Source organism: Alligator mississippiensis, chromosome 9 (genome assembly GCF_030867095.1).
Source record: "Alligator mississippiensis isolate rAllMis1 chromosome 9, rAllMis1, whole genome shotgun sequence".
In the NCBI taxonomy this organism is placed as follows: Eukaryota; Metazoa; Chordata; order Crocodylia; family Alligatoridae; genus Alligator; species Alligator mississippiensis.
Window position 1 is genome coordinate 639294 of NC_081832.1, and position 22063 is coordinate 661356.

The following is a 22063-nucleotide window of genomic DNA, read 5'->3' on the forward strand; positions in this document are numbered from 1 at the left end:
CCCCGCCCCCTCGGCCCCGCCCACACCTGCGCCTTGCCCCGCCCCCCTCCTGCTGACCTCTTGGCCGCGCAGGGGGGGGGAGGGACCAGGCTGGGTTCTTTCGGCGCCTCGCCGGGCGCGGAGGGACACCAGAGGTGCCGCCTCACCCCCGACGTCTGCTCTCCGGCCTGGAGACGTGTTATCGCGCCGTGTTAGACAGGGTGGGGACTCGGGTGGGCGAGCCTCGTCTTCGGGGGCACCTGGGAGATAATGCGACGACCAAACCTGCCGGCCTGCGTGTGTCGAGAGCCAGTCTAATCTCCCCGCTGCAGCGTCGCCGGCCTTGCGGGCGCGGGAGGAAAGGGCCGGCGAGATGTAGCGCGCCGTCAGCGAGGCGTGTTGTGATCTTCGAGAAGAGGCGGCGGGTCCCCCGGGCGATAGGAAGGACTGATGCACCGGATGAGGTTTTGAGCCCGTATCCATTGAAGTGGGCGGGACCGTCGCCACCGACTTGGGTTGGGTCAGGATCGGTCCTTTGCGTGCAACAGCCCGGTGTCGGCAGCCCGGCGCGGCCCGGCTCCGAGTCATCGGAAAGTCTGTTTCCAAAGCGCAGTTTACTTCCAAAGCCTCCTCGCTTGGGCGGGTTCAGGCGGACCGGGGCTTTGTGGAGCAGTTGGAGGAAGGGGAGAGCGTCGGCCGCCTGGGCGACAGGGCGCGCCTGGCGGAACAAGCAGGCAAGAGGATGCTCGAGCGCGAACGGGAGACAGCTGGCTGCGGGGACGCGAGGGGAGCCCGCACGCCCCTTCGGTGCCACGTGCCAATCTCATGCATTGCTCACACAAGCTGAGGACTCTGTGACCCGTTTCCTCACCCGCAGCGGTACTTCACACTGGGTATCGCAGTCTTCAACAGCCAGCTTTCATTTTCCGCATAAACAAGCCCACTGCTTTCCATTCAGCAGAGCAGGAAGCTCGAGGCTCAGGAGCTCTGGCCCCTGCACGCGCCCAGACCGCGCAGATGTTGCCCTTGGGTGAGTCCTCATCAGGAATTTATTCACTTGGTAACTTCCTCCTCGTCTTGTCACTGGCACCTGGGTGCTGGGGAAGAGAAACACGGGACAGGCTGTCTCTCAGGAAGCCAAAGGTCTTGGTCTCGTGCCGCTACTGTGCACCGCTCCCTGAACGCACTTGATGTTAAGATCCAGGGAGAGTGCTATTACTTGTCTGGGGGGGCTGCAACTTGGGAGGGGGTACATTTATTTCTAAAAACAAATTAAATGAGAGCATTTCCTCTATGACTGTTGGTTCACGTATTGTTTGTATGTTGGCTGTGCCCATAACATTGAAAAGCCATAGTCGAAGAGCAGTTAGCACCTGTTCGCTGTCAGACTGGAAGGACGTAGCCCAAAAGAGCCTTGTATCGCGAGAGTTTCTTCTTAGTCTGATGCTATTCGGTATTTTCCTGAACGACCTGGATGGTGGAAGACAGAGCACGCCTCTGAAGATGCCAGATGACACCAAGCTTTTAGAGGCGGCAGAAACTTAGGAGGGCAGGATTAGAAGTCAAAATTGTCTCAGTACTTTGAGGAGCTCAGTTTGACGGAGTCCCTTTAGGAAGGATGTGCAGAAAGCGCAGAGGATCCAGAAGCAAGCAAGAAAGACGATAGAGAGGCTGAAACGCAGCCAGGTGAGGAAGGGTTGAGAGAGCTAGGCTGTTTAGTGTGGAGGAAAGGAGATTGAAGGGGGCATGCTAGCAGTTTTCAAACAGTTGAAGGCCTGCAGGAAAGAGAATGGAGAACCACGGTTCTCCTTTGATCTTCTTAATTGATCATTTCCGTGTCGCAATCCTTTTTTGTAAAAACCATTTGCAGAAGGTCACCAACTGCGGGCAGAGTCTGCAGAGTATAATACAGAGACTGCGTGTACGGAGCTGTGAGGTTTCAGGTTCCAGTTTGGAGTGAAAGTCACAGTTTTCCATCTCTGACAAAGAGCTGGCCCTGAAGGCACCAGCAAAAGCTGGGTTGGCACCCAGTTCTCTGTGTCATTGTGCTCAGTGCCAGATGCTCTGAGATACAATTTCCGGCCCTAAACTTTGTTTTTCTGGGCCTTGGTCTCCTTCTGGAAGCAGGAGACAGAAGTGCTTTCCCACCTCCCAGAGGCTACAGGGAGGGCGAGCAGCTTACCGGTCGCAAGGTGCTCCGGGACCGTGGTCACCGAGGCGGTATCTGGACCGCAGCAGAACCCGGGAGGTACTTGGATGGTGTTGGCCAGCACGGCCAGAGCAGCAGGTCCCTTTGCTCATTGCCCACTGTGTCTGCTAACAGTGTCGTGAGCTCCTCTCTGGACGCGAACGGGTTCAGCGCAACAGAGCGAGCCCGTCCGGAGGACAGCGTGGCCGTGACAGCTCTCGTTGCTGCTGCTGCTCTTGAACGTTTTGGGGTACTAAACCCGGTGTGCGTTGGGAAGAGGCTGCCTGCGCTGCTACGTTGGCAAGTCACCCTTCTGGGTCCAGCTTAGCTTGGGGAAGAGTTCTCTGGCTGTTCCAGCGGTTTCCGTACCAGCCAAAGGAGTTTGGGGCTAGTGAAAGAGTACCGTGCTAGTGCTCTGGCTGGCAGAGCTGCGCTGATCACAGATGTGATTCATTAGCACAGCGAAGTGCTGCAGCTTTGCTAGCAGAACCTTTCAGGTTGGACCGGGCCTGAGTAACAGCACATCAGCTGCACCCGGCTGCATTCAAGACTCGGTGAAAAGTCCCAAACAGAGCTGAGCCAAGGGCCCCCAAGCCTTGGCCCTGTGGCAGGGAAGGGGGCTCCACGGGGTGAGCTGTCCCAGTGAAAGCTGGGGAGCTTTCAGTAAGATTGGACACCTGCAAGTACAGGCAGAAGGAAGAGGCTGAAATGTGCCGGCTCAGGGGGCCTGGCGTCCAGTACTGAAATTGGAGCATCCTGATTTTCAGCGGTGGTGTCACTGCCTCTGCCCCAGGAGGAAGAGCAGGTGTGCCGGACCTGAGCAATAGGCTACTTTACGTAACACCTTGTTTTAGGCCCTCAGGCTGGCCGGTGCCACCCAGATTGGAGAGCACAGGTGGGTGGCTCTGCCTTACAGTGCAGCAGTCGTGGGCTGCTCCAGAGCCTTGTTTAGCTTGCACCAAGGGGCTTTAAAGGTCAACTGTCTCTTGAAAATGATTCAAAACAACCCGGAGTGGCAGCAGGAACCTTCTCACAGCTCTGTGAAACCTCAGCCCAAGGCTTGGAGCTCGGCAGTGCCAGCACCACCACAGAGGGTGGAGGTGCTAGAACCTGCAACGACGCCTGCCCCTCTCCGCGGTGCACAGCATCCTCCGGTGGGGACTGCAGCCTGTGTGCAGAGCTCACTCTTGGAGGGGGTGGGTGGGGAGCCTTTCCTGGATTCGAGGCTGCGCTCCTAACTGAGTCTCTCTTCCCACTTCCAGCTCTTGGCTGCCTGTGCCTCCTCCTGCAAAGACCAGCAGTGGCAGCAGTGTCCATGGACAGCCAGTGCGGGGCAGCAGCAGTCCTCCCTTGCCCTCCTGCTGTCAAAGGGATGCAGAACTTCTGGGCCAGCGGCTGGTACAAGGTAGTGCCCTCCCAGAGAGGCAGCACGTGTCCTCAACCACTCGGAAGAGCCAGCGCTTTTCTAAACTGCAGCACAGCTCGTTTACATGGGCCAGTGCACATGGGGACTGGCTGGAGGGGGAGAGGGGTATCCAGGGCTCCTTCTATTTGTTTCAGTGGCTATGGACAGTTGGGATTATGGGTGCATGGGTGCAGAGACCCCCGCGGCACTGCCTGCTGCCTTATCCCAGCTGGCTCTGTGAGAAGTGCTGGCTGCTGCGTGCTGGGAGCCCCTCTGCCCGGTTTACATGTGCTGCGTGGCTGGGTGAGCGTAAGGCAATGCCACAGGCAGATGCATGAGAAGATGTTAATGCCCAGCAATGGGAGTTGGTCTGTTCTGCCCTAATTTAACCAGCGGCCCAGTATGCCGGGCTGTGCCACGCGCCCCGATGCACTAACGGGATCCTGTTGCTGCGTGCAGGTCATCAACAACAGTCAGGAAACGGGGCTGATTCGGAACCTCAAGAACAGGACAACGGTGTATGACAAGATCCAGCGGCTGTTCCTGATGGACGAGCAGCAGTCGCTGGTCATTCCTAAGGTCCGGCCAGAGGACGCTGGCACTTATCGCTGCTCCCTCTGGGCCAATGTGGGACATTTCAATCAGCAGGCAGACGTCATCCTGCGGGTATCAGGTGAGGCGGCTAGGCCAGAACCACAGGCACCAGAGGCCAGGCACCACAGTGATGTGAAGAGCTTGGAAAGCAGGCAGGCAGCAGACACAGGGCCCCAAGCTTCCCCCTCCCGTGGCACAAAGAGGGCGTAGGGGCAATAAAATAACGGCATCTGGGACAGCTGCCAGCCTCGCTGATACAAAACGGCTGCTTGTTTCACAGTATTTCCCAGGGGCTGCCCTTCACATGGGGCAGTGGATACCTGGCCCTTGGAGTCACCATCCCCTTCTTCCTTTTCTCATGCTTCAGGGAGGGGGAAGGACCCCCAAGACCCCTTTGAACTCTTCTGGTCATCCCCGCCATGCCTGCTGCTGTATGCCCTAGGAGCAGCACCATGTGCTCAGCCGCACATGGTGAGGGGGAGAGGTTTCTTCCTCTGTGTGCTGGGGGGAGGGTTTCCTCCTCTGTGTACTATCAGGGGGGAGAAGTTTCCTCCTCTGCATGCTACCAGGGGATGATCTTGTTCTTTGCATTTAAAAAAAAGCAAGTCCTACTTGATGAGGCAGGGTCTGTGCGATCCACCTCTTGGCCTGCGTTGTGTGTGCCAGTGTCATGGAGTTAATGAAACAAAATGAGACATGACACTGTGTGTAAACAGTGGAGCTGCCCCAGAGACAAGGGGCCCGTGGCCAGCTATTCGTGCTGACTGTTGTGGTTCAGAGAAGTGAACTCTGGCAGGACTCTCCACCTAGCAATCAAACAGCCCTGGCATATGGAGAGCCAGTGAGTCACGCCTGCCCTACCACAGCGGGATGTGGCCCTCTGTCTTTGTTTGCCTCAACAGTCACTTTTGCAACTGCCCTGCAGCAGGTGGGAGGAAATGGATGCAGCTCCTTGCTGAAATAATTACAAGCGTAATTGAATAATGGTCCTCCTCAGCCCTAGCATGCCAGCATGGGCTGTCATGGTCCCACCGATAATGCCCCCAGAGTGGTGTCACTTCCCCTGGCCAGCAGGTGCAGTCCCGGGCATGTAGTGCTCCAGCCACCAGCAAGGCTGCTGGGAAATACTGGTCCCACCTGAAAAATCCAGGGCATTTAGGAAGCTAATGGGATTTCTGGCATTGGACCTGGCCAGGAACCCAACGTGAACACCCTTCACTTGAGAAAAGTGCCTGGGCCCCCTGAGAGACAGGGCTTTGATCCCAAATGACTGGGAAGGAACGGCATCCCTAGCATGGCCTCCTGCAGCCAGGGGCTCTCGTAGGCAGCAATGAGCTGCAGGGACTAACGAGGAGCTATGCCGTGTGCACTGTACCTAGACTCCTGGTGGCCTTTTAGTATTGAGCCTTCCTACACCAGAGATAATGATAATAATAATTAAAAACTTGCCATTTTTGGGCCCCCTTTCTGCCCAGGCTCCGGGCAGCCACCTGGTTCGCCCATGACTGTGTCCAGCCCTGCTGCAGCTCAGAGGTTGCCGCTGTCATGGTGGCAGTTTTCTGCTTGAGCTCATTAGCCAGGCAGGTTGGGAGCGCGCCGTCATTGCTGTCCCGCAGCCTCCAGCAGCCGGTGGGAGCAATGAACCCCCTGGTCCAAGCAGGGGTAATAGCAGCAACATGCTGGGACAAGCAGCATCTGGAGAGAGCCACGGGCTGCCAGGACTGCAGCGGAAGTAGGTGGATTGCTGAGTCACGGCATCAGAATTGATCCAAGGCCAGGATGCATGGAGCAAACCTGTACTTAAACCGGCTTCCTGCATTGCCCCTTCCCACACAGGCTTCCTCACCAGCCTGGCCACGTGTCCCCCTCTCCAGAGCCGACATCTGCCCTAGTGCCTGCGCAGGAGGTTGGCCGGAGGCAGCTCATCGAGTTGAGCCTGGGCCCTCGCCTCTGTCACTGTCATGGGAGGTGCCCCGTCCTGGGCCAGAGGTCTAGAGAGAACGTCCGCTTTAGGCCGTTTCCTGCCCTGCCTTGCTCCTGCCAGGGTGGCCCTGGGCCCAGGCCACATGGGTGTGAGCTGCCTCTGAAACCCCTCGTCTCAGAGTGAGCCTGTCCCCCAGCTGCCTGTGGTGCATCGCCATTCCCCCTCGCCCACCTGTTAATAACCCCAGCATGGTAATTAAGCAGGGATGGACAAAGGCAAACATATCTCTGCTCAGAACACACCCAGCCAGAGTCTGCCCTGAGTGACCCCAGGTCCCTCCAAGATAACTGTTCAACCCGAGTTAACATCCAGGGACCAGAGCCCCGAGACAAGCCGCGTGCTCTGAGATCACCTTCTGGGGAGAGGGGAGTAAATCTGGGGCCACATCATTTGTAACACGCTCTCTGCAGATGAGTTCCTAGGTGCCTGGGACCCGGTGCCAGCTGCCATAGCTTGTCGCTGTGACGTGGACGCCCCACGTCAGACCCAGCTCCACCTTCCGACACCCCCTTTCCCAGGCTGGCGTGCGGCTGCCAGCAGAAGAGGCTGGGAAGTCACTCTGCATCCGGCCCTCCGCCTCAGGGAGGTTTAGCCCTGAATGCACCTCTTTTTTGTCTGCAGACTGCTCAATGCCCTGGCCGGGCACTTCGCCCACGGGGACGTCGCTACGGGGTTCTGAGCGAGAGGGCAGCGCAAGCCCCAACTCCACCTGCTGCCAGGAGCCGCTGATTCCTGTCCTTGCTGCTGTCCTGGGGCTGCTGGCCTTCAACGTGGGGAAGGGGCTGCTCAGCATCATCCTCATCCTGGTGGGTCTTAGTGGCACCCAGAGGGTTTTGCAGGGCCAGGCTCAGGGCAGGAGCTCAGGGCTGCCCCTCTGAGGGAGATCTCATTTCCCACCTGAATGAAGGTGTTTCCCAGCTGAATGACGAGGCCCACCTGGTGTGAGTCTGGCCCAGGCAAGAGAAGGGTGCTGAGGAGGGTGCCAGGCTTGCTGCTTGGTCATGGGACCCGAGGCTATAAAGGCACCTGGAATCAGTGCTCAGGGGCAGCCTGCCTGGCCTGGCCTGGCCTGTCCCCTTCCCTTGCCAGGCCTCTGTGGGAAAGAGACTGCACCCCGTTTTCCTCTGTGGGGGTGTGGGTAGGTGGGGTGACTCTTCCCCTTCTGCTACAGGCAGAGCGAGCCTCAGGGAGCAGGGGCAGGCAGGGAGAGAGCTCTGGGCTGATCACTGGTGACTTTTCCATGCTCATCTGAATTCTCAAACCCGGCAGTTCCCAGCAGCAAATGCAACATCAGGCTGCAGGCAGGAGCACACTGCGTGAGAGTAGCCTTAGCCTTGGCCTGTCATGTAGACTGGTGAACGTGTCTACCGCAGAAGGTGTTGCCCGCAGCACTGCGAGCAGGGGATGAGGCATGCAGCCCCTGACCTGCCTGCACAAATGCTCGTTTAGGTGCAGGTGGGGCCGTGCCGAAATCTGGGGGGTAAGATGAAGCTGGCTGGACATGCAGCCTTTACGGCTACTGCTGTCACCACAGGAGCTAACGAGCGATCTGCTTCCTTGGCTTTCACCCTAGGTGATCAGGGTCAGCCTCAAATACAAGCGAAGGAGAAAACAAGCGCAAAACCTCTGAGGGAGAAGCATGAAGCAGACAGAAGCAGACAGATGTGCCTCGGACACAAGGAGGAGGGGAGGGCGTGGAGCCGGGAGCGGCCACGTTGGCAGCACTGTGAGTCGGGGCAGAGCTCCATACAGACAGGTCGCTTTAAAGGGCTTGCAGCAGCTGGCTCTGTGGAGCCTGTGTTCCCAGCACCATGCCCATCCTCTGTGTCTCCTGCTGCCTTGCCATTCAATACACCCTCGCGCTGCGCCTCGTTGCTACCTTAGGCTGTGAGCTCACATGGGCAGGGACGGTCTTTTCCTCTGTTTGGGCACATCCCAGCACAGTGAGCCTCTGGGTGTTGCTGCAATGCATGTAATAAATAGCAACCATAACAGCACTGCGGGTAACTCAGCCTTTCCTGGGGCACTGCTGTCCCAGCATCTCCCCGAGTGCAGCCTTTTGGATGAGGCCATTTCTGCCTTGCTCTGGTTCCCAGAGCCAGCTGAGCCTTCGATTCTCACTCCAAGTCAATCTGCTGTGCCTTTGGCTGGAGGGCAGCAGCAGGAGGCTGGCGCCTGTGTAGCATCACACAGAGTCCAAGCTCCCCTCTCCTCTGGTCATCAGGCTGGGACAAATCACTGCTGGTGCAGCAAAGAGATGGAGCTGGGTGGACATGGGGGAACACAGACATCTTGAAAGGGGCCATCATCATGGGGCCCATGGTCATTGTGACATGAGAATCACCAAGGAGGAAGGGGCAGCAGTCCATCAGGGGCTGGATCCAGGCCACCAGGCCCCATCTTGTCTCAGGAGCCCTCTCCCGTTTCTTACGGGCTAGCTCCACAGGTCCTGCCTCCCTGCTGCCAAGAGCCTGGGCAGGCCCCACACATGTCCTCCTTGGGCAGCCTGGGAACCCTCCTCAGCTTCCTGACATGAATTTGCTCACACGGTCCACTTTCCCTGCTCCCTGACTGGTCTGGCTGCAGTCACCACAGGTCCTTGCAGATCTGAATCCAGTTATGGCACTGGTCTTCGTGTCAGAGGGTGCTGGAGATGCCCCAGTGTGCTCAGAGCAGAGAGCAAGACCCCAGTGGGCATTACTGGGGACCCACGGGTCCAGGCACCCTCCTTGGGGCACGGTGAAGCTGTTGGGGGTACCAGCCACTGTGCCATGGGTCTGGGAATGCTTGTAGCATCTTAGAACCTAAAAAGCAGGGAGAGGCAGGCACCAGAAACCTCAGCTCGGAGACCACAGCAAGCAGGAGGGGGAGGGACAAGCTGGGGAGGCAGGAGCAAGTGGAGGGAGCCAATTTTCTGTGCACCAAACTGCATAGAACCACAGAATCATAGAGAATGAGGGTGGGAAGGGACCTTAGGAGTCGCATCTAATCCAGCCCCCTGCTCCAAGCAGGACCTGCCCCAGCTACATCATCCCAGCCAAGGCTTTGTCTGCCCAGGTCTTCAATCCTCCAAGGATGGAGACTCCACCACCTCTCTGGGTAACCTGTTCCACTGCTTCACCACCTTTGTAGTGAGAAAGTTTTTCCTAATATCCACCCTCAACTCCTCTTGCTGCAACTTGAGACCATTGTTCTTTGTTCTGTCAACCTCCTCCTCCGGAGGTCACCAAGGCCAGTGAGCAGAGGCTGCTCCACGGTTCCCCAGGGACTTTGTCGGGCTTGTGGACCTGTGTTTGGAGCCTGACTCAGTTCTGTGTGAGCACAGGTGCGCCGCGGGAGGGCAGGAGTGCAACAACACGGACATCACTGATGAGACAGGTGCCTGGAGAGGCGACCAGCTCAGTGTCTCCGACCATCTTGTCCACAAGAGTTCACCCCATTGCAGGAGGGGAGAGGAGATGGGAGAATGTGAAAAGTATGAAGACCCAGCCACAGGCAGGGCAAGGGACGTGGGCACAGAGGTGGATGTTTGCTGCGAAGGCCAGCGGTCTGCCTGCACTGGGAGGAGGGCTGTAAGGCAGACAAGACAAGCAGTTAAAGCTGGTCAAAAGCCTGGACAGCTGCCCTGGGGGCCTGCCTGGGTGTGGGGATTTCCCTGCCCAAGGAGTCGCAGACCTGGGAGAAGGTGCAGGGACACGTGGCCCTCCTGAGGGTCTCAGTGCTGAGCCCGGGCTGGAGCCCAGGAGGCCTTTAAGCAGGCCTTGTGGCAATGAGCACCTGAGGAAGGGTCACAAGCACCTGGGAAAGCCTGTCATTCGTGGTTGCAAGCCAATTATCTTGGAATTAAATATGCAATTAGGTTGGAATTAAATGCACAATTAGTTTGAAACAAAATGTACGGAGGGCCTGTCCTGCTGCTGGCACCTGCCTGAGCTGAGGGCAGGCAAGGCACCGTCACATGTGGGGTGAGGACTGGGCAGCGTGTGCAGGGTGCCAGGGCTCTTGCTTGCACACACTCCGCACACAGCCGGGTTCTGCGGGACGGAGCGGGGAAGAGGCTGGTCTGCCGGGATCGGGAGGCGTGGCCCGCCTGGCCAGGTCCCTGCAGCCGCGCGTGGCTCTGGGCATCGCAGCCTGCCAGCTCCCTCCTCACCAGGATCCTGCTGGTATCTCCTGTCTGGGCGGGGCAGGATGCCGGGAGCTGGAGCGGTGCGCAATTGGGATCAGCTCTGGGAGGTTCTTTCTCGTCACCTCTGACTTGCTGCCACCCACGCACAACCCCGGGTGAAGCTTTAAATCTCAGCCTGGCACAGCTCGGGGTGCTCAGACCTGGCTCCTGGTGGCACCATGAAGCTGGCAGTCTTCTTCGTCCTCCTTGGGAGCTTCGCCCTGTGGACAGCACTGCAGGCTGCCCCAGCAGAACGTGAGTGGGGGCAGAGGGGACCCAGGCCAGAGGCTTTTCGAACTCAGAGCTGGAGGCTTCAGACCTCCGGGAGGTGGTGCGGAGAGGCAGGTTCCTGGATTGAAACCAGAGCAGCCTGGGGCTGGTTGTCTGCGCTCCCCTGCGGCCATGCCTTGGTGGCAGCCCTGCCCCACACTGCCAGCCAGCAACCTGGCATAGTACCTGGACACCCTCCCACTTGCCAGCCTGGGCTGCGGCATGGCCGGGGCCACGGGGCAGCTGCCACCACTGGAGGAGGCAGCAGGGACGTGCGAGGTTGGGGACATGTACAGAGCCGGGGCCACGTTCCTTCCCCGGGCACCAAGGCTGCCTCCGCTCTGGCCTCGGTCTCCTCTCAGACACAGCAGCAGAGGAGACCCCCGCGTGGCGCAGCCCCTGGCCCACTGGGATGTGTGACCTGCCCCTGTGCTCGCTCTGTTTGGGGCTTGTGAGCACAAATGGGGCCGGGGGCACTGCCGGCTCCTGGAGCAGCAGGGACCTGCCTGCACTGCAGAGTGCCCACCGCCCCAAGAGCTTCTCTGAGCCCTTCCCGTGGCTGCTCAGAGCTCGGGCAGGGCCCTTGCAGTGAGGGCTGTCCAGAGTATCTGGGTCACTGTGAGGCACAGCATGGCTGCGTGCTGAGCTCACAAACCTGTTTGCTCAGTCCATCTGTCTGTCTGTCTGCCTGGGCTGCATAGCAGGTGCTCTGGGCAGACCCCTCTGCCGGAGGGGGCCCACGTGGCAGCATTGAGGCCCCACGGCCCTCCCTGTGCTCCACCTGTCCTAAACCTGGGTTTCTCCCGCTGCGAGCAGGATTCACCGGCAGGTGCTTGCTCAAGTGCAAAGGGGCCCAGGACTGTCCCAGTGGGCAGAGGTGCAGCTGCACAAGGGGAAGGCTGGTTTGCAGGCCTGCGGCCGCAGCAGGTAAGGGGCTCTTCCCTGGGGTCGTGCACACGTGCCCTGGGGCATGGCCCCATGGGTTTGGGTGTTGCTGCATGGACACGACACGCGTGCAGCTCTCCCCACGCAGCCACAGGCAGCTGTCCTGGTGCTGCTGCATGGCTGGGGGAGCAGCGCAGCATCTGTTTATTCTTGACACCATCACCCTGGCATGGATGTGGGCAGATGACCCCGAGCCGGCAGACCCCATGCCAGGAGAGTGCTTTCGCCGGCTCATTCTGGGGTAACCCCTTGGGACGCAGGCCGGGCAAAAGTAGCCGAGCCGGCCCATCACCAGCGATTCTCCCTGTTCCAGGTCAGGATGGACGCTCTCCGGCAGCGGCCCCACTGCACCAGGAGCCCCCTTTGGCCAACGGGACAGGTGTCCTGGGCCCGTCGTACCCGAGCCTGGCTGAAGGTGAGCCCACATGGGTCCCTGCCATGCCCTGCCCCGCGTGCCGCCCCCAGGAGTGGTATAGCCATGGGGCGCCCAGCAGACCCGGAGTGGATGGTATCCTCTCCCTGTGGCTGTGGGGGAGGGATTGGGGATAGAGGGGTCCAGAGCAGCAGAAATCTGCCTGGGGAAGCAGGGTCCCCACACCCCAGGCCTTTCTCTGGGCCTGCTGTGTTCCTACCTGGGCTCCCCCAGCACTGGCCCTGCCAGCTCCAGCCTTCTCCAGTGGGCACTGCTCGCCCTCATCCGACTGAAGCTGCTCTGCCCATTACCTGCTGCCTGCATTTCCTACCACGCCTGGGGGGGAATTCCCAGCTTGAGTCCTGCCTCTTCTACCCCTGCCTGGGGGAGGGCAGTGCCGGGGTTGGATGGGGGCAGCTGCAGGACTCGGGGGCCCTGACTGCTGCTTTCACTCCCATCTCAGGGATCCCTGGAGCAGCTTCTCCTGCCCCTGGCCGTGACTTGGGGGAACGCACCCCGCAGGCAGCTGAGTCCAGGGAACAGCCCGTGGCAGGGGTCAGCCCTGCAAATGTGGGAGGAAAGAAGCCAAGCACGGGGGGGCTGGAGTCCCCCCATCTGGCTCTGCCAAGGGGCTGCGTGTGCAGGGGAAAGCCTTCCGGGTGCAAGAACCAGCCTGAGTGCAAGGAGGGACCGCAGAGCGCGGTGGGGAGCCGGGGAGACCCCCTGTCCGCTGGGAAACCTGGCCTGGGGCCCCCTGCAGCTCCCATGCGACCAGTGCCTGGTGCAGGACCTGAGCCCAGGGAAAAGCTCCTATCTAGAGACCCCTCTGGGGTTGGGGCAGAGCCGTCTGGGGTAGAACTGGTGTCTCTCTCAGACCCGGTGCCCGCTGGAAAACCAGCACCTGGAGCCACACGTGTGCTTGGTGACAAGCCGGTACCTGGGGCCAGTGGAAAACCTCTGGGCTACGAGACACCTGCGTTTGGGGCAACAACCATGTCTGACAACAAGCCTGTGCCTTGGGCAGAGCCTGCACCCAGTGAAAAACCAGCATCTAGCAAGAAACCCCGGTGTAGGGAGAAGCCTGCATCCACTGGAAACCCAGCGTCCAGTGAAAAACATTTGTCTAGAGATAAACCACTGCCCAGTGAACACCATCTGTCTAGAGATAAGCCTGAATCCATTGAAAAGCCAGTCTCCAGTGAAAAGCCGGAGTCCAGTGAAAACCACTTGTCTAGAGATAAGTCTGAATCCAGTGAAAAGCCGGAGTCCAATGAAAACCACTTGTCTAGAGATAAGTCTGAATCCAGTGAAAAGCCGGAGTCCAGTGAAAACCACTTGTCTAGAGATAAACCACTGCCCAGTGAACACCATCTGTCTAGAGATAAGCCTGAATCCATTGAAAAGCCAGTCTCCAGTGAAAAGCCGGAGTCCAGTGAAAACCACTTGTCTAGAGATAAGTCTGAATCCAGTGAAAAGCCGGAGTCCAGTGAAAACCACTTGTCTAGAGATAAGTCTGAGTCCAGTGAAAAGCCGGAGTCCAGTGAAAACCACTTGTCTAGAGACAAACTTTCCCCCATCCCCGCATCCCCTGGAAAACCAGTGTCCAATGTAGTACCAGTGGCGAGAGATAAGCCTGCAGCTGGCAGCAATCCCATATCCAACTTGGTGCCCTCCGTTTTGAAGCCACTGTTCGGGTCGGATTCTGGTGGGAAAGACGGCGCAGGGAAGGAGGATGAACAGAACAACGACAAGGACCAGGACCAGGGGGCGGATGATGATGATGACAAGAACGAGGCGGACGATGATGCTGATGATGCCGATGAGTATGAGACAGACTATGAGGATGAAACCAAGGATGATGAGGATGCAGATGAGGACAATGAGGAGGATGATGGCTGGGCTGACGATGACAAGGACAAGGATGAGGACGAAGATGAGGATGAGGAGGAGGTGGGTGGGGCTGCAGAGAAAGAAGATGACAACGATGATGACGATAACAACGATGATGACGATGATGACGATAACAACGATGATGACGATGATGACGATGACGGGAAGGACAGCGATGAGGGCCAGGATGACGATGACCTGAACCTCATGGAAATGGACACTGACGACACAGACACGGACACGGAGAACGACTACAGCGATGCGAATGAGTACGGCATGGGTGACGGCGAAGTCAGTGACGACAGTGACGACTACAGCGATGACAGCGACGATAGCGATGACTTCAGCGATGATGACAGCTACGGCATATGGTGGTTCTGATGGGGCCGGAGAGTGGGCCCGGGCGGGGGCAGACCCGTGGTCTGCACAGGGCGAGGACGTGGAGCCGTGTGAGGAGGAAACCCTGTACATGAGCACGTGGAGCGCCGAGGCTCCCTGCACTGCGAGGCCCAGCCAGCCCTGCTCACGCCCCTGACGTCCACGCTGCAGCCGCTTCCCACCACTGCCCCGAGCTGGCGCAGGCCGTGGTCACACCTGTGTCTGCGTGTGGATGCACCCTGGGTCCCCGGCACTGCCCGTGCAGCATCACGGTGGTGCAGCAGTCCATGCTGCCCCAGCTACGGCCCCTCACGGCCCAGGAGCTCGAGGCAGGCCTCTAGCGGTCTGCGGTAAACGCAGACTCCTGGGGGCTCTGTCCACGTGGGACCACGCGCTGGACACTAGCCGTGCCGTGGAAGGCCGGAGTTGCCCCTGTTCCTCCCCCCGTGGGGCCAGTGCTCACTCCCTCCTGTATTGTTTGGCACAAACAATGTTCCCTCTCAATAAAGCTGAATGCGAGCAGCGCCAGCCGGGCCGTGGCTGATGCATGCTGGCTGCACCAGCTCCGCGAGAGTCTCTTGGCGGCTGGGCCGACTGGGAGAGTGCCAGCTGCCTTTCTCCCCAGCGAATGGCCAAGACCTCTTGGGGGGCCTGATCCTGCTTACGTGCCTATCACACACCTAGCTTTGATGGCGCTGGCCACGCGACGGGGCCGGGCGTGAGTGGAAGCGTGCACGGGCTGAGCCCTGTATCCCCGTTCCCAGCAGCAAAGGTGCTCTGCAGAGGGGCCCGTGGCATGGGCAAGGGGCAGGTCCAGACGCAGGAATGAAAAGCAGAGGCCAGGCGCTGGGCGCATCCATCAGTGTTTATTGGGAAAAGGAGGGACCCAGGGACCCATGGCCAGAGCCTCAGCTCCTGCCCCTTCCCCCACTCGCACCCTCGGGGGACCCCGCTGCCAGGGAAGGGGTGTCATGGCAGGGGGCTTGCTCAGGCCCCTCCAGTGATTTGCACCGCCCCTTCCCATGGGTCACCAGGGAGCCAAGCAGCAGCTGGAGACGCACAGGGGCTGGGCGGGGGTGCTCCGGGGGCTGGGTCCGGTCCTGGCGACGCATCTTGTGCTGAAGCCGCCCATCCCAGGTGGTCCGGGCACTTAGGGGGGCCCTGTCAAGAGGAAGCCGTCTGAGCGCGCTGCATGCCTGCCATCACAGCAGCAGCCTGCTTGACCCCCGGGAGATCCTGGCCTGGCCCCCCCCGGCACTTGGACCCAGGTCCTGGCACCAATAGGAGGGTGGGAGGAGGGGGCAGGAGCCCCTCGAGCCCCGGGGGCTTGGGCGCAGGCTCCCGTCTCTCAGGAGTGGGGCAGGCGCCCTGTCACCAATGGCCACATGGCTGGAGGACCAGGGCCACGGCAGCGTGGGGCCACATCAGCCTTCCCCACGCGCCCGCACGTCCCCACACGCAGCCTGATGGGGCGCGGTGCACCCCTCTCCCCGTGCCCGGCCCAGGCTCTGCTTGCAGCTACGAGGGGTGTGAGAAGAGAGATCGCACCTCCTGTCACTCTCATGCACTGGTGCCCGCAGCCGTTACTGCAGCACTTCTCTCCTTCCCCGCAAGCCCCGCCGGCCCCGCACAGCTCCACGCACGGCCCCACTCCCTGCGGCTCGGGGCAGGCGGCCCAGCTCCCTGCAACACACAATGTGGGGCATCAGGCACCTGTCCTGTGGCTCCGGGCAGGGATGAAGGTAGTGGGGAGCTGCTGGGAGAAGGGGTCTGGTGGCAACTTGGGACACTACGGAGCCAGACAGCCCGTTCCTGCGCCCCGCCACTCTTACCGTGGCTTGCACAAGCCCAGAGACACTTGCGTTTGGTCTCAAAGTTGTTGGCATTGCCGGAGCAGCTGCCGGACTCAAACCTCCTGCAGCGCCGGGAAGGCCAGTGGTAGAACCAGCGTGGGATGGCCTCAGGGCAGGGGCCAGGGTCTGGGGGGAGCCTGCAGATGTCCCTGGGTGCTGCACGTGGACAAGAGCCTCAGAGCCAGGCATGGTGGGGAGGGGGCAGACCCGTCACCCCACCCCACGCCGGGCACTGGACTTTGCAATGGGCATGTGATGGGGAGGTTGCTGGAGTGGAGGCAACAGGAGCCAGGCAGACAGGGCCCAGGGGGCAGCTCAGGGGATGGGGAGGGGTCACGGTGCCCTCCAGTGTCCAGCACCCCCTGTGCAAGAGACTGGCCCGGTGCTGGCCTTACCGGGCAGGGGGTCGAGGCAGGCATAGCCGCAGGGGATGAGGCAGCACTTCTGACTCCCCGGGCAGCTGTAATCACTGGAGCAGAGGAAGAAGCAGGGATCCAGAGCGTCGGGTGCTGAGGAGGGGCAGACGCCGGGCTTCTCTGCAAGGGAGGGCACCGCGGGCTCACAGCTCCAGGGCCTCGCCCTGCTGCTGCCCCCCCGTCAGCCCCGTCCCTGCACCCCTGGGTCCCTAACGGGAAACCTTTCACCTCCCTCGTGTGTCTGGTACCCGTATCCCTGCCCCTGCTCCCTCTGCCGCACTCACCCCTGGGCACAGTCTGCAGCTCTGCCCTGAGGGCCAGGAGCCCCAGGAGGAGGACGGTGCCTGCTGGCTTCATGGTGCTGCCGGGAGCCAGGTCTGAGCTCCCCCAGCCGCCCCGGTTGGATTTAAACCCCGCGCTCGGGGTGGAGCTGGCTCTGGAGGGGAATTGATGCACGGTGCCCTGCAGAGTCCTGCCAAGCTCCAGTGCCCCGGCCATAAATCAGGCCCCGGATGGAACAAGGAGTGACCCGGATCCACGGCAGGGCTCAAAAGACCAGGAGGGACAGGAGGCTCCAGGTCCTGTGTGCTGGAGCCACGGGGCTGGCGTGGAGAACGCTGCCCGAGAGCAGTGGGGCCGGATGAGACCCTCAGAGGTCACGTCCAGTCCAAGCCCTGCCTGAAGCAGGATCAACCCTGTCCAGACCAGCCCGGACAACTTCATCTCAACTCTACGTAAGACAGCCGTCAGCCCTGACGCACACGGACCTCGCACCCGACCGGCCCCGGGTCCTGCTGCTCTGAGATGTCAGTCTGCACCGCAGGCAGGCAAAACCCGCACAGTCCATACAATGCAACCAAGGGGGAAATCCCTTCCTGCCCCCAGGGCAGGTCGGTCTGAGCCTGAGCCTGAGCCTAGTGCAGGGGCAAGACCCTCCAGCTGGGGCCCGCGTGGTTGGTCCCAGCAGAAGCATCGGCACAGCTCAGTCCCGCAACCCAGCGCCTCTGGGGAGGCTTAAAACCCCGGCACATGGAGCAGAAAAAAGGGAAGGAGGAGGCGAGAGCAACCAGCAGAGCCCAGAAACCTGGGAAATCCCCGCAGCCGAACACGGGCATTGCTGCGCTCAGATCATCCCGACCAGCCCTTCCCCCTCCGGACGCTTGCAAAGGGCCTTCCTTGGGCTCGGCTCCAGTGTGTTCCCAGGCACGGAGGAGAGGTTACCTGGTCCGTCCTTCCCTGGGGCCTCTGCTCGCAGTCTGTGAAGAGAGGCAGTGTGCCAGCCTTGTGCCAGTCCTCTGGTGCCTGCTTGGTGGTGCACGGTGCCCTACAGGCTCCTGCCAAGGTCCAGCGCCCGGCGCCATCAGCCTGACCATAAATCAGACCCCGGATGGAACGAAGAGCGACCCGGATCCACGAAGCGCCAGGAGACAGGGGAGGCTCCAGGTCCCGTGGGCTGGAGCCGGGGCTGATGGGGAGCTCAGCGCAGTGCATCCCACTGCCCAGCACAGCCCCTGCCCAGGGGGCAGCTCAGGAGCAGGGAGGTGGCTCCCGGTGCCCTCGGGCCCTGGCCTGGCCAGCCCAGGACTCCCTGCATTCCCCAACAGACACCACCCTGGCCCCCACCCCCGGCTGGAACGAGGAAGCAAACCGGTTGCCCAGCTCAGAGAAACCCCTGGGAAGCACCGGAGACACGTGGAAGCGCACTGCAGCCACGGGGCGGCCGGCCGGGGCAATGAGTGCGCTGCGCCCGGTCCTGAGATGCAGAGTCCGGCTGTGGCCTGGGCACAGAGCGGGGTCAGACTGGCCACTCGCCTCCACGCCTGCCCCAGGGCTCGAGCCTCCCCAGGGAGCCACCTCCCAGGTCTGGCTCGAGCCCAGCGGGGGCCAGTGGCCGGGTCGGGCACGATGCCCAGAACAGACCTGGGGCTGCATCTGCCGCGCTTGGCGAGGTGTTTGTCTTAGCCGCACTCCAGCATTGTGAGGCTGAGCGCTGCAGGGAGCGTGGCACCCCGGGGGCAGCGGGGCGCAGCCGGCCCCATGGTGCCGCGGGGTCGGCGCTGCCCGTCTCCTGCAACCCACAGCCCTCTTGGCCTCCCAGCTGCCGCGTCACCCCTCCCGGCCCCGCACGCAGCTCGCAGGCCACCCAGGCTGCACCCCCCGGTCACGTTGGGGGTGCCTCCCAGTTCCCCCTCGCCTCTCTGAGCAACCTGGGGTGGAGCCGGGTTGTTTCCTTGCTTCACCCGGGCCTGATTTACGGCCAAGTCGAGCAAGCTTGGCAAGGCCCCCGGGGCTCTGGAGCAACTTCCCCTCCCGGGTCAGCCCCACCCCGGCTGCAGGGTTTAAGTCGGGCCAGCTCGGCCCCGGGGCTTAGACCCTGCTCCCAGCAGCACCATGACAGCCAGAAGCATCTTTCTCCTGCCACGGCTCCTCGCCCTCTGCCTCTGCCTCCGGCCTGCCCCGGCTCAGGAAGACGCAGGTGAGCACGAGCGCCTTCCGCGTGCGGGGACCTCGGTGCCCAGGAGCACCGGTGATGGGCCCAGGGCCCCAGCCCCTGACTCCGGCTTCCCTCTCTCCCCCCAGAGAGGCGGGCGGACTTGTGCAAGCTGCCTCCGGAGCAAGGCCCGTGCCGGGGGCGAATCCCCCGCTTCTACTACAGCGCCTCCTCCAAACGCTGCGAGCTCTTCACGTACGGCGGCTGCCAGGGCAATGCCAACAACTTCAAGACCGAGGAGGACTGTGTGGCCGCCTGCGGGGACCGAGGTGAGGGGGCGCCTGGCTTGGGGGCTGTGGCGGGGACAGGCCGGGGGGCCCCGACCACGGGGGTCTGGAGGCAGGTGCTGCTGAGCAGCTGGCCAGGGACCACCCTCAAGGCAAGAGGCAGAGCCCCGGGGTGCAGGATCGGCCCCTGGCCCAGCACCTCTGCGGGGGGTCACGGGCTGGGCGCAGTGCACGTGGCCCCGGGGCGGCTGCCAGCCCCGCAGGCTGCGGGCGGCTGCAAGTTCCCGCGCTCTGCCCGCAGCGGTTTGCAAGCTGCAGTCTGACCCCGGCCCGTGCGACGCGCTGGTCCCGCGCTGGTTCCACAACCCACAGGCCAGGAAGTGCGAGAGCTTCAACTACGGCAGCTGTGGCGGCAACGGCAACAACTTCAAGACGGAGGAGGCCTGCCTCAGGCTCTGCCAGGGCACGGGTGAGGCCCTTTGATCTCCTCGCATGGAGCCGTGGGCCTGGCCGGCACTGCGGCGTGGGCGCCTGGCCCCAGACAGAGCCGGAGCACCGGGTGCAGCGCAGCGCAGCGCCGGGGCTCCTCGCTGGGGAGGTCGGGCAGCAGGGCTCTGACGGCACCGCCGGCTCCCAGGGGCTCCCTGGCACCGGGTCCAGCACGGCCGGGCGCTCCCGGGCCACTGCGTCTTCCCAGACCGGGTGGGGGCAGCAGGGAGGGGGCAGCCGTGAGGCTGAGAGCTCCTGTGGCAGGGTCCCAGCCCTGCTCCCGGGGGGCCGCAGGGGAATGGGCCAGGCGGGCACAGCTCCACTGGGCGCCTGCCCCCAGGAGACCCTGACCCTCAGCCAGGGCAGCATCCCCCTGATACACCATGCAGACCCCCCGCCCGAGCACTCGGGCTCCCCCAGCATGGATGAGTGCGTGGAGGGGAGAAGGCAGGACACGGGCGGGGCGGGAGCAGGTCGAGTGCCCAGGGCACGGGGGTGAGGCTGCATGGCAAATGGGATCAAAGGGGTTTGCCCAGAGACCGTCCCTTTGCCCCTCCACCCTGCCTGCTCCCAGCCTGCCCGGGGCTGGACGTGCTCCGGGCTTGGCCGCGCTCCCAGCACCGCAGACTGTGCGACGCCAGGGCTGGGAGGTGGCCCTGGGAGGCTCCGACAGGGCACCGGAGCCACCGCCTCCCCGGGAGCCACCCCAGCGCGGCGAGGCTTATAACCCCTCCCGGCGCAGCGCGGGCTCACAGCGCGCAGCCCTGGTCCCGGCAGCTGATGGAGTGCGAGGGCATCTTCCTGCTGCTGGGGATCCTCGCCCTCTGGGCCAGCCTGCAGGCGGTCTCCGGGCGGGGGGAGGAGGGTGAGTAGGGCCCTGCCCGGGTGCTGCGCGGTGTGGCACGGCACGGCGCGGCGCGGCGCGGCGAGGGGCAGCCGTGACTGAGCTCTCTCTCTGCAGTGGAGTGCCCGCCGCCCACCCTGCACTGCGTCTGGTCCTTTCCTCCCCTGTGCGGCCCGCGGAGGCCGTGTGCCCCGGGCAAGACGTGCTGCTACCACCAATGCCGGTTCCAGTGCCTGGACCTCCTGAAAGGTGCGGCGGAGGGGCAGAGGTGCTGTCCCTGCTTTCTGGTGCCAGGGGGGTTTGTGCTCTCGGGGCTGGAGCAGCGCCCAGCTCGCACGTTGGGGCGCAGGGAGCTGAGCCAGGCGGCTCTGTGCTGAGACATTACTGGGGAGCTGGTTCACCCTGGCACCATCGTGAGCTGGGCAGGGGTTTCCCATAGCAAGGGGTCCTCCGCCTACAGCCTGGGGCCAGACTGCTGCACCCTGGGTCCCCACCTGCGGCAGGACAAGGGGAGGGAAAGCCAAGCTCGGTGCTGGGAAATCAGGCACCAGTGGCTTTGGCACGCTCGGGGTGAGAGAGAGCTGTGGAGGTGCCCAGAGACCCCGGGTCCCCACACAGGTCAGAGGCGCTGCCTGTGTCTGGGCGAGCGCGGCTCACTTGCTGCGGCAGCACCCGGGCTCCGGATGCCGCGTGCCCGAGCTGGGTGCATGGGCTGCAGCCAAAAACAGCGGCTGCAATGGCCCCATCAGCCCGCTGGCACCTGCAGCCCCACAGGGAAGCAGCCTGGAGCAGGGGCATCTGCCAGGGCCTGGGGCCAGGGGCCAGGCCACGTCCCGTGCACCCCTGACAGATGCCCTGTGTCACAGAGAAAGCTGGGACGTGCCCTCCTGACCCCGTCCGGTGCAGTCAGCCCCAGCCCAACGAGTGTGGCCGTGACTACGAGTGCAGTGCGCAGCTGAAGTGCTGCCACTGGCGATGTGCCCGGCGCTGCGTGGAGCCTGTGCAAGGTACGGTGCAGCCAGCGTGCAGGCAGGGGGAGGAAGGAGGGAGCCCAGCCCTTGGTTGCAGGCCCGGGGCACCGCACTGGTGCCATCGCGTCTCCAGCCCAGCCTGAGCTGCGGTGTGGCCGTGCCCATGCCCGTGCCCGTGCCTGGGCAGGGCTGGTCCCAGGCCAGGCTCTCTGAACCTCTCCCCTCTCTGCTCCAGAGTGATCACCAGGCCAAGCCTGAGGAGGAGGCATCGCGGGGAGCAGGTCTGATGCTGCCCAGCAAGATGGCAAGGACCCTCCTACCCCGGGCCTGGACACGGACCCAGACCCGGCATGAAGATCCTGAGGGCAGCTCCTCCTTTGGCCGCATACCCACTTGCTGCATCACCTGGCATTGCCCTGCACCCTGAGCCAGCCCTGGGTTTGCTCCTCTTCGTGTCTGCCCGCAGCGGCACCAGGGCTTGTGCCCAGGGCCCGCTCTCTACCCCCTGCGCTCCCACTGCAGACGCCTCTCAATAAAGACACTCCTTCCTGCAGCAGGT

The 22063-nt window shown here is 62.3% G+C and overlaps 4 protein-coding genes across 4 annotated transcripts; 3 read left to right on the forward strand and 1 right to left on the reverse strand.

The window, feature by feature from the left end:
* Nucleotides 1-14: 14 nt before the first annotated feature.
* Nucleotides 15-8147, forward strand: LOC102560301 (CD83 antigen). Its single transcript, XM_014596946.3, has 5 exons — nt 15-1009; nt 3430-3572; nt 4032-4245; nt 6772-6956; nt 7724-8147. The coding sequence occupies exons 1-5, from the start codon at nt 997-999 to the stop codon at nt 7778-7780; spliced, it is 612 nt and encodes a 203-aa protein (XP_014452432.2). The 5' UTR covers nt 15-996; the 3' UTR covers nt 7781-8147.
* Nucleotides 8148-10253: 2106 nt separating this feature from the next.
* LOC106737486 (putative surface protein SACOL0050) lies at nt 10254-14999 on the forward strand. Its single transcript, XM_014596945.3, has 3 exons — nt 10254-10573; nt 11847-11948; nt 12409-14999. The coding sequence occupies exons 1-3, from the start codon at nt 10498-10500 to the stop codon at nt 14214-14216; spliced, it is 1986 nt and encodes a 661-aa protein (XP_014452431.2). The 5' UTR covers nt 10254-10497; the 3' UTR covers nt 14217-14999.
* A 60-nt stretch (nt 15000-15059) lies between these two features.
* LOC109284559 (eppin) lies at nt 15060-18052 on the reverse strand. The gene is made up of 6 exons (XM_059713099.1): nt 17704-18052; nt 16767-16918; nt 16462-16602; nt 16046-16222; nt 15762-15896; nt 15060-15374 (listed from the first exon to the last, which is right to left on the reverse strand). Exons 1-6 carry the CDS (start codon nt 17853-17855, stop codon nt 15364-15366), a joined length of 768 nt encoding a protein of 255 aa, XP_059569082.1. The 5' UTR covers nt 17856-18052; the 3' UTR covers nt 15060-15363.
* An 806-nt stretch (nt 18053-18858) lies between these two features.
* On the forward strand, nt 18859-22057 carry LOC102563327 (kunitz-type serine protease inhibitor bitisilin-3). Its single transcript, XM_019493232.1, has 6 exons — nt 18859-18958; nt 19063-19242; nt 19502-19669; nt 20651-20782; nt 21400-21540; nt 21740-22057. Exons 1-6 carry the CDS (start codon nt 18874-18876, stop codon nt 21742-21744), a joined length of 711 nt encoding a protein of 236 aa, XP_019348777.1. The 5' UTR covers nt 18859-18873; the 3' UTR covers nt 21745-22057.
* Nucleotides 22058-22063: the final 6 nt, after the last annotated feature.

What these genes read in the sequence shown, in the direction of transcription:
- LOC102563327 (XM_019493232.1), top strand. Translation starts at nt 18,874, where the DNA reads ATGACAGCCAGAAGCATCTTTCTCCTGCCACGGCTCCTCGCCCTCTGC. An exon ending in CAGGCTCTGCCAGGGCACGG is followed by an intron (nt 19,670 to 20,650) that starts GTGAGGCCCTTT and finishes CTCTCTCTGCAG; the next exon opens with TGGAGTGCCCGCCGCCCACC. An exon ending in GTGCCTGGACCTCCTGAAAG is followed by an intron (nt 20,783 to 21,399) that starts GTGCGGCGGAGG and finishes CCTGTGTCACAG; the next exon opens with AGAAAGCTGGGACGTGCCCT.
- LOC106737486 (XM_014596945.3), top strand. Translation starts at nt 10,498, where the DNA reads ATGAAGCTGGCAGTCTTCTTCGTCCTCCTTGGGAGCTTCGCCCTGTGG. An exon ending in GCAGGCTGCCCCAGCAGAAC is followed by an intron (nt 10,574 to 11,846) that starts GTGAGTGGGGGC and finishes TCCCTGTTCCAG; the next exon opens with GTCAGGATGGACGCTCTCCG. An exon ending in GTACCCGAGCCTGGCTGAAG is followed by an intron (nt 11,949 to 12,408) that starts GTGAGCCCACAT and finishes CTCCCATCTCAG; the next exon opens with GGATCCCTGGAGCAGCTTCT.
- LOC102560301 (XM_014596946.3), top strand. An exon ending in CGTCATCCTGCGGGTATCAG is followed by an intron (nt 4,246 to 6,771) that starts GTGAGGCGGCTA and finishes TTTTGTCTGCAG; the next exon opens with ACTGCTCAATGCCCTGGCCG. An exon ending in TCAGCATCATCCTCATCCTG is followed by an intron (nt 6,957 to 7,723) that starts GTGGGTCTTAGT and finishes CTTTCACCCTAG; the next exon opens with GTGATCAGGGTCAGCCTCAA.
- LOC109284559 (XM_059713099.1), bottom strand. Translation starts at nt 17,855, where the DNA reads ATGGTCAGGCTGATGGCGCCGGGCGCTGGACCTTGGCAGGAGCCTGTA. An exon ending in GCTGCAGACTGTGCCCAGGG is followed by an intron (nt 16,603 to 16,766) that starts GTGAGTGCGGCA and finishes CCTCCCTTGCAG; the next exon opens with AGAAGCCCGGCGTCTGCCCC. An exon ending in CTGGGCTTGTGCAAGCCACG is followed by an intron (nt 15,897 to 16,045) that starts GTAAGAGTGGCG and finishes TGTGTGTTGCAG; the next exon opens with GGAGCTGGGCCGCCTGCCCC.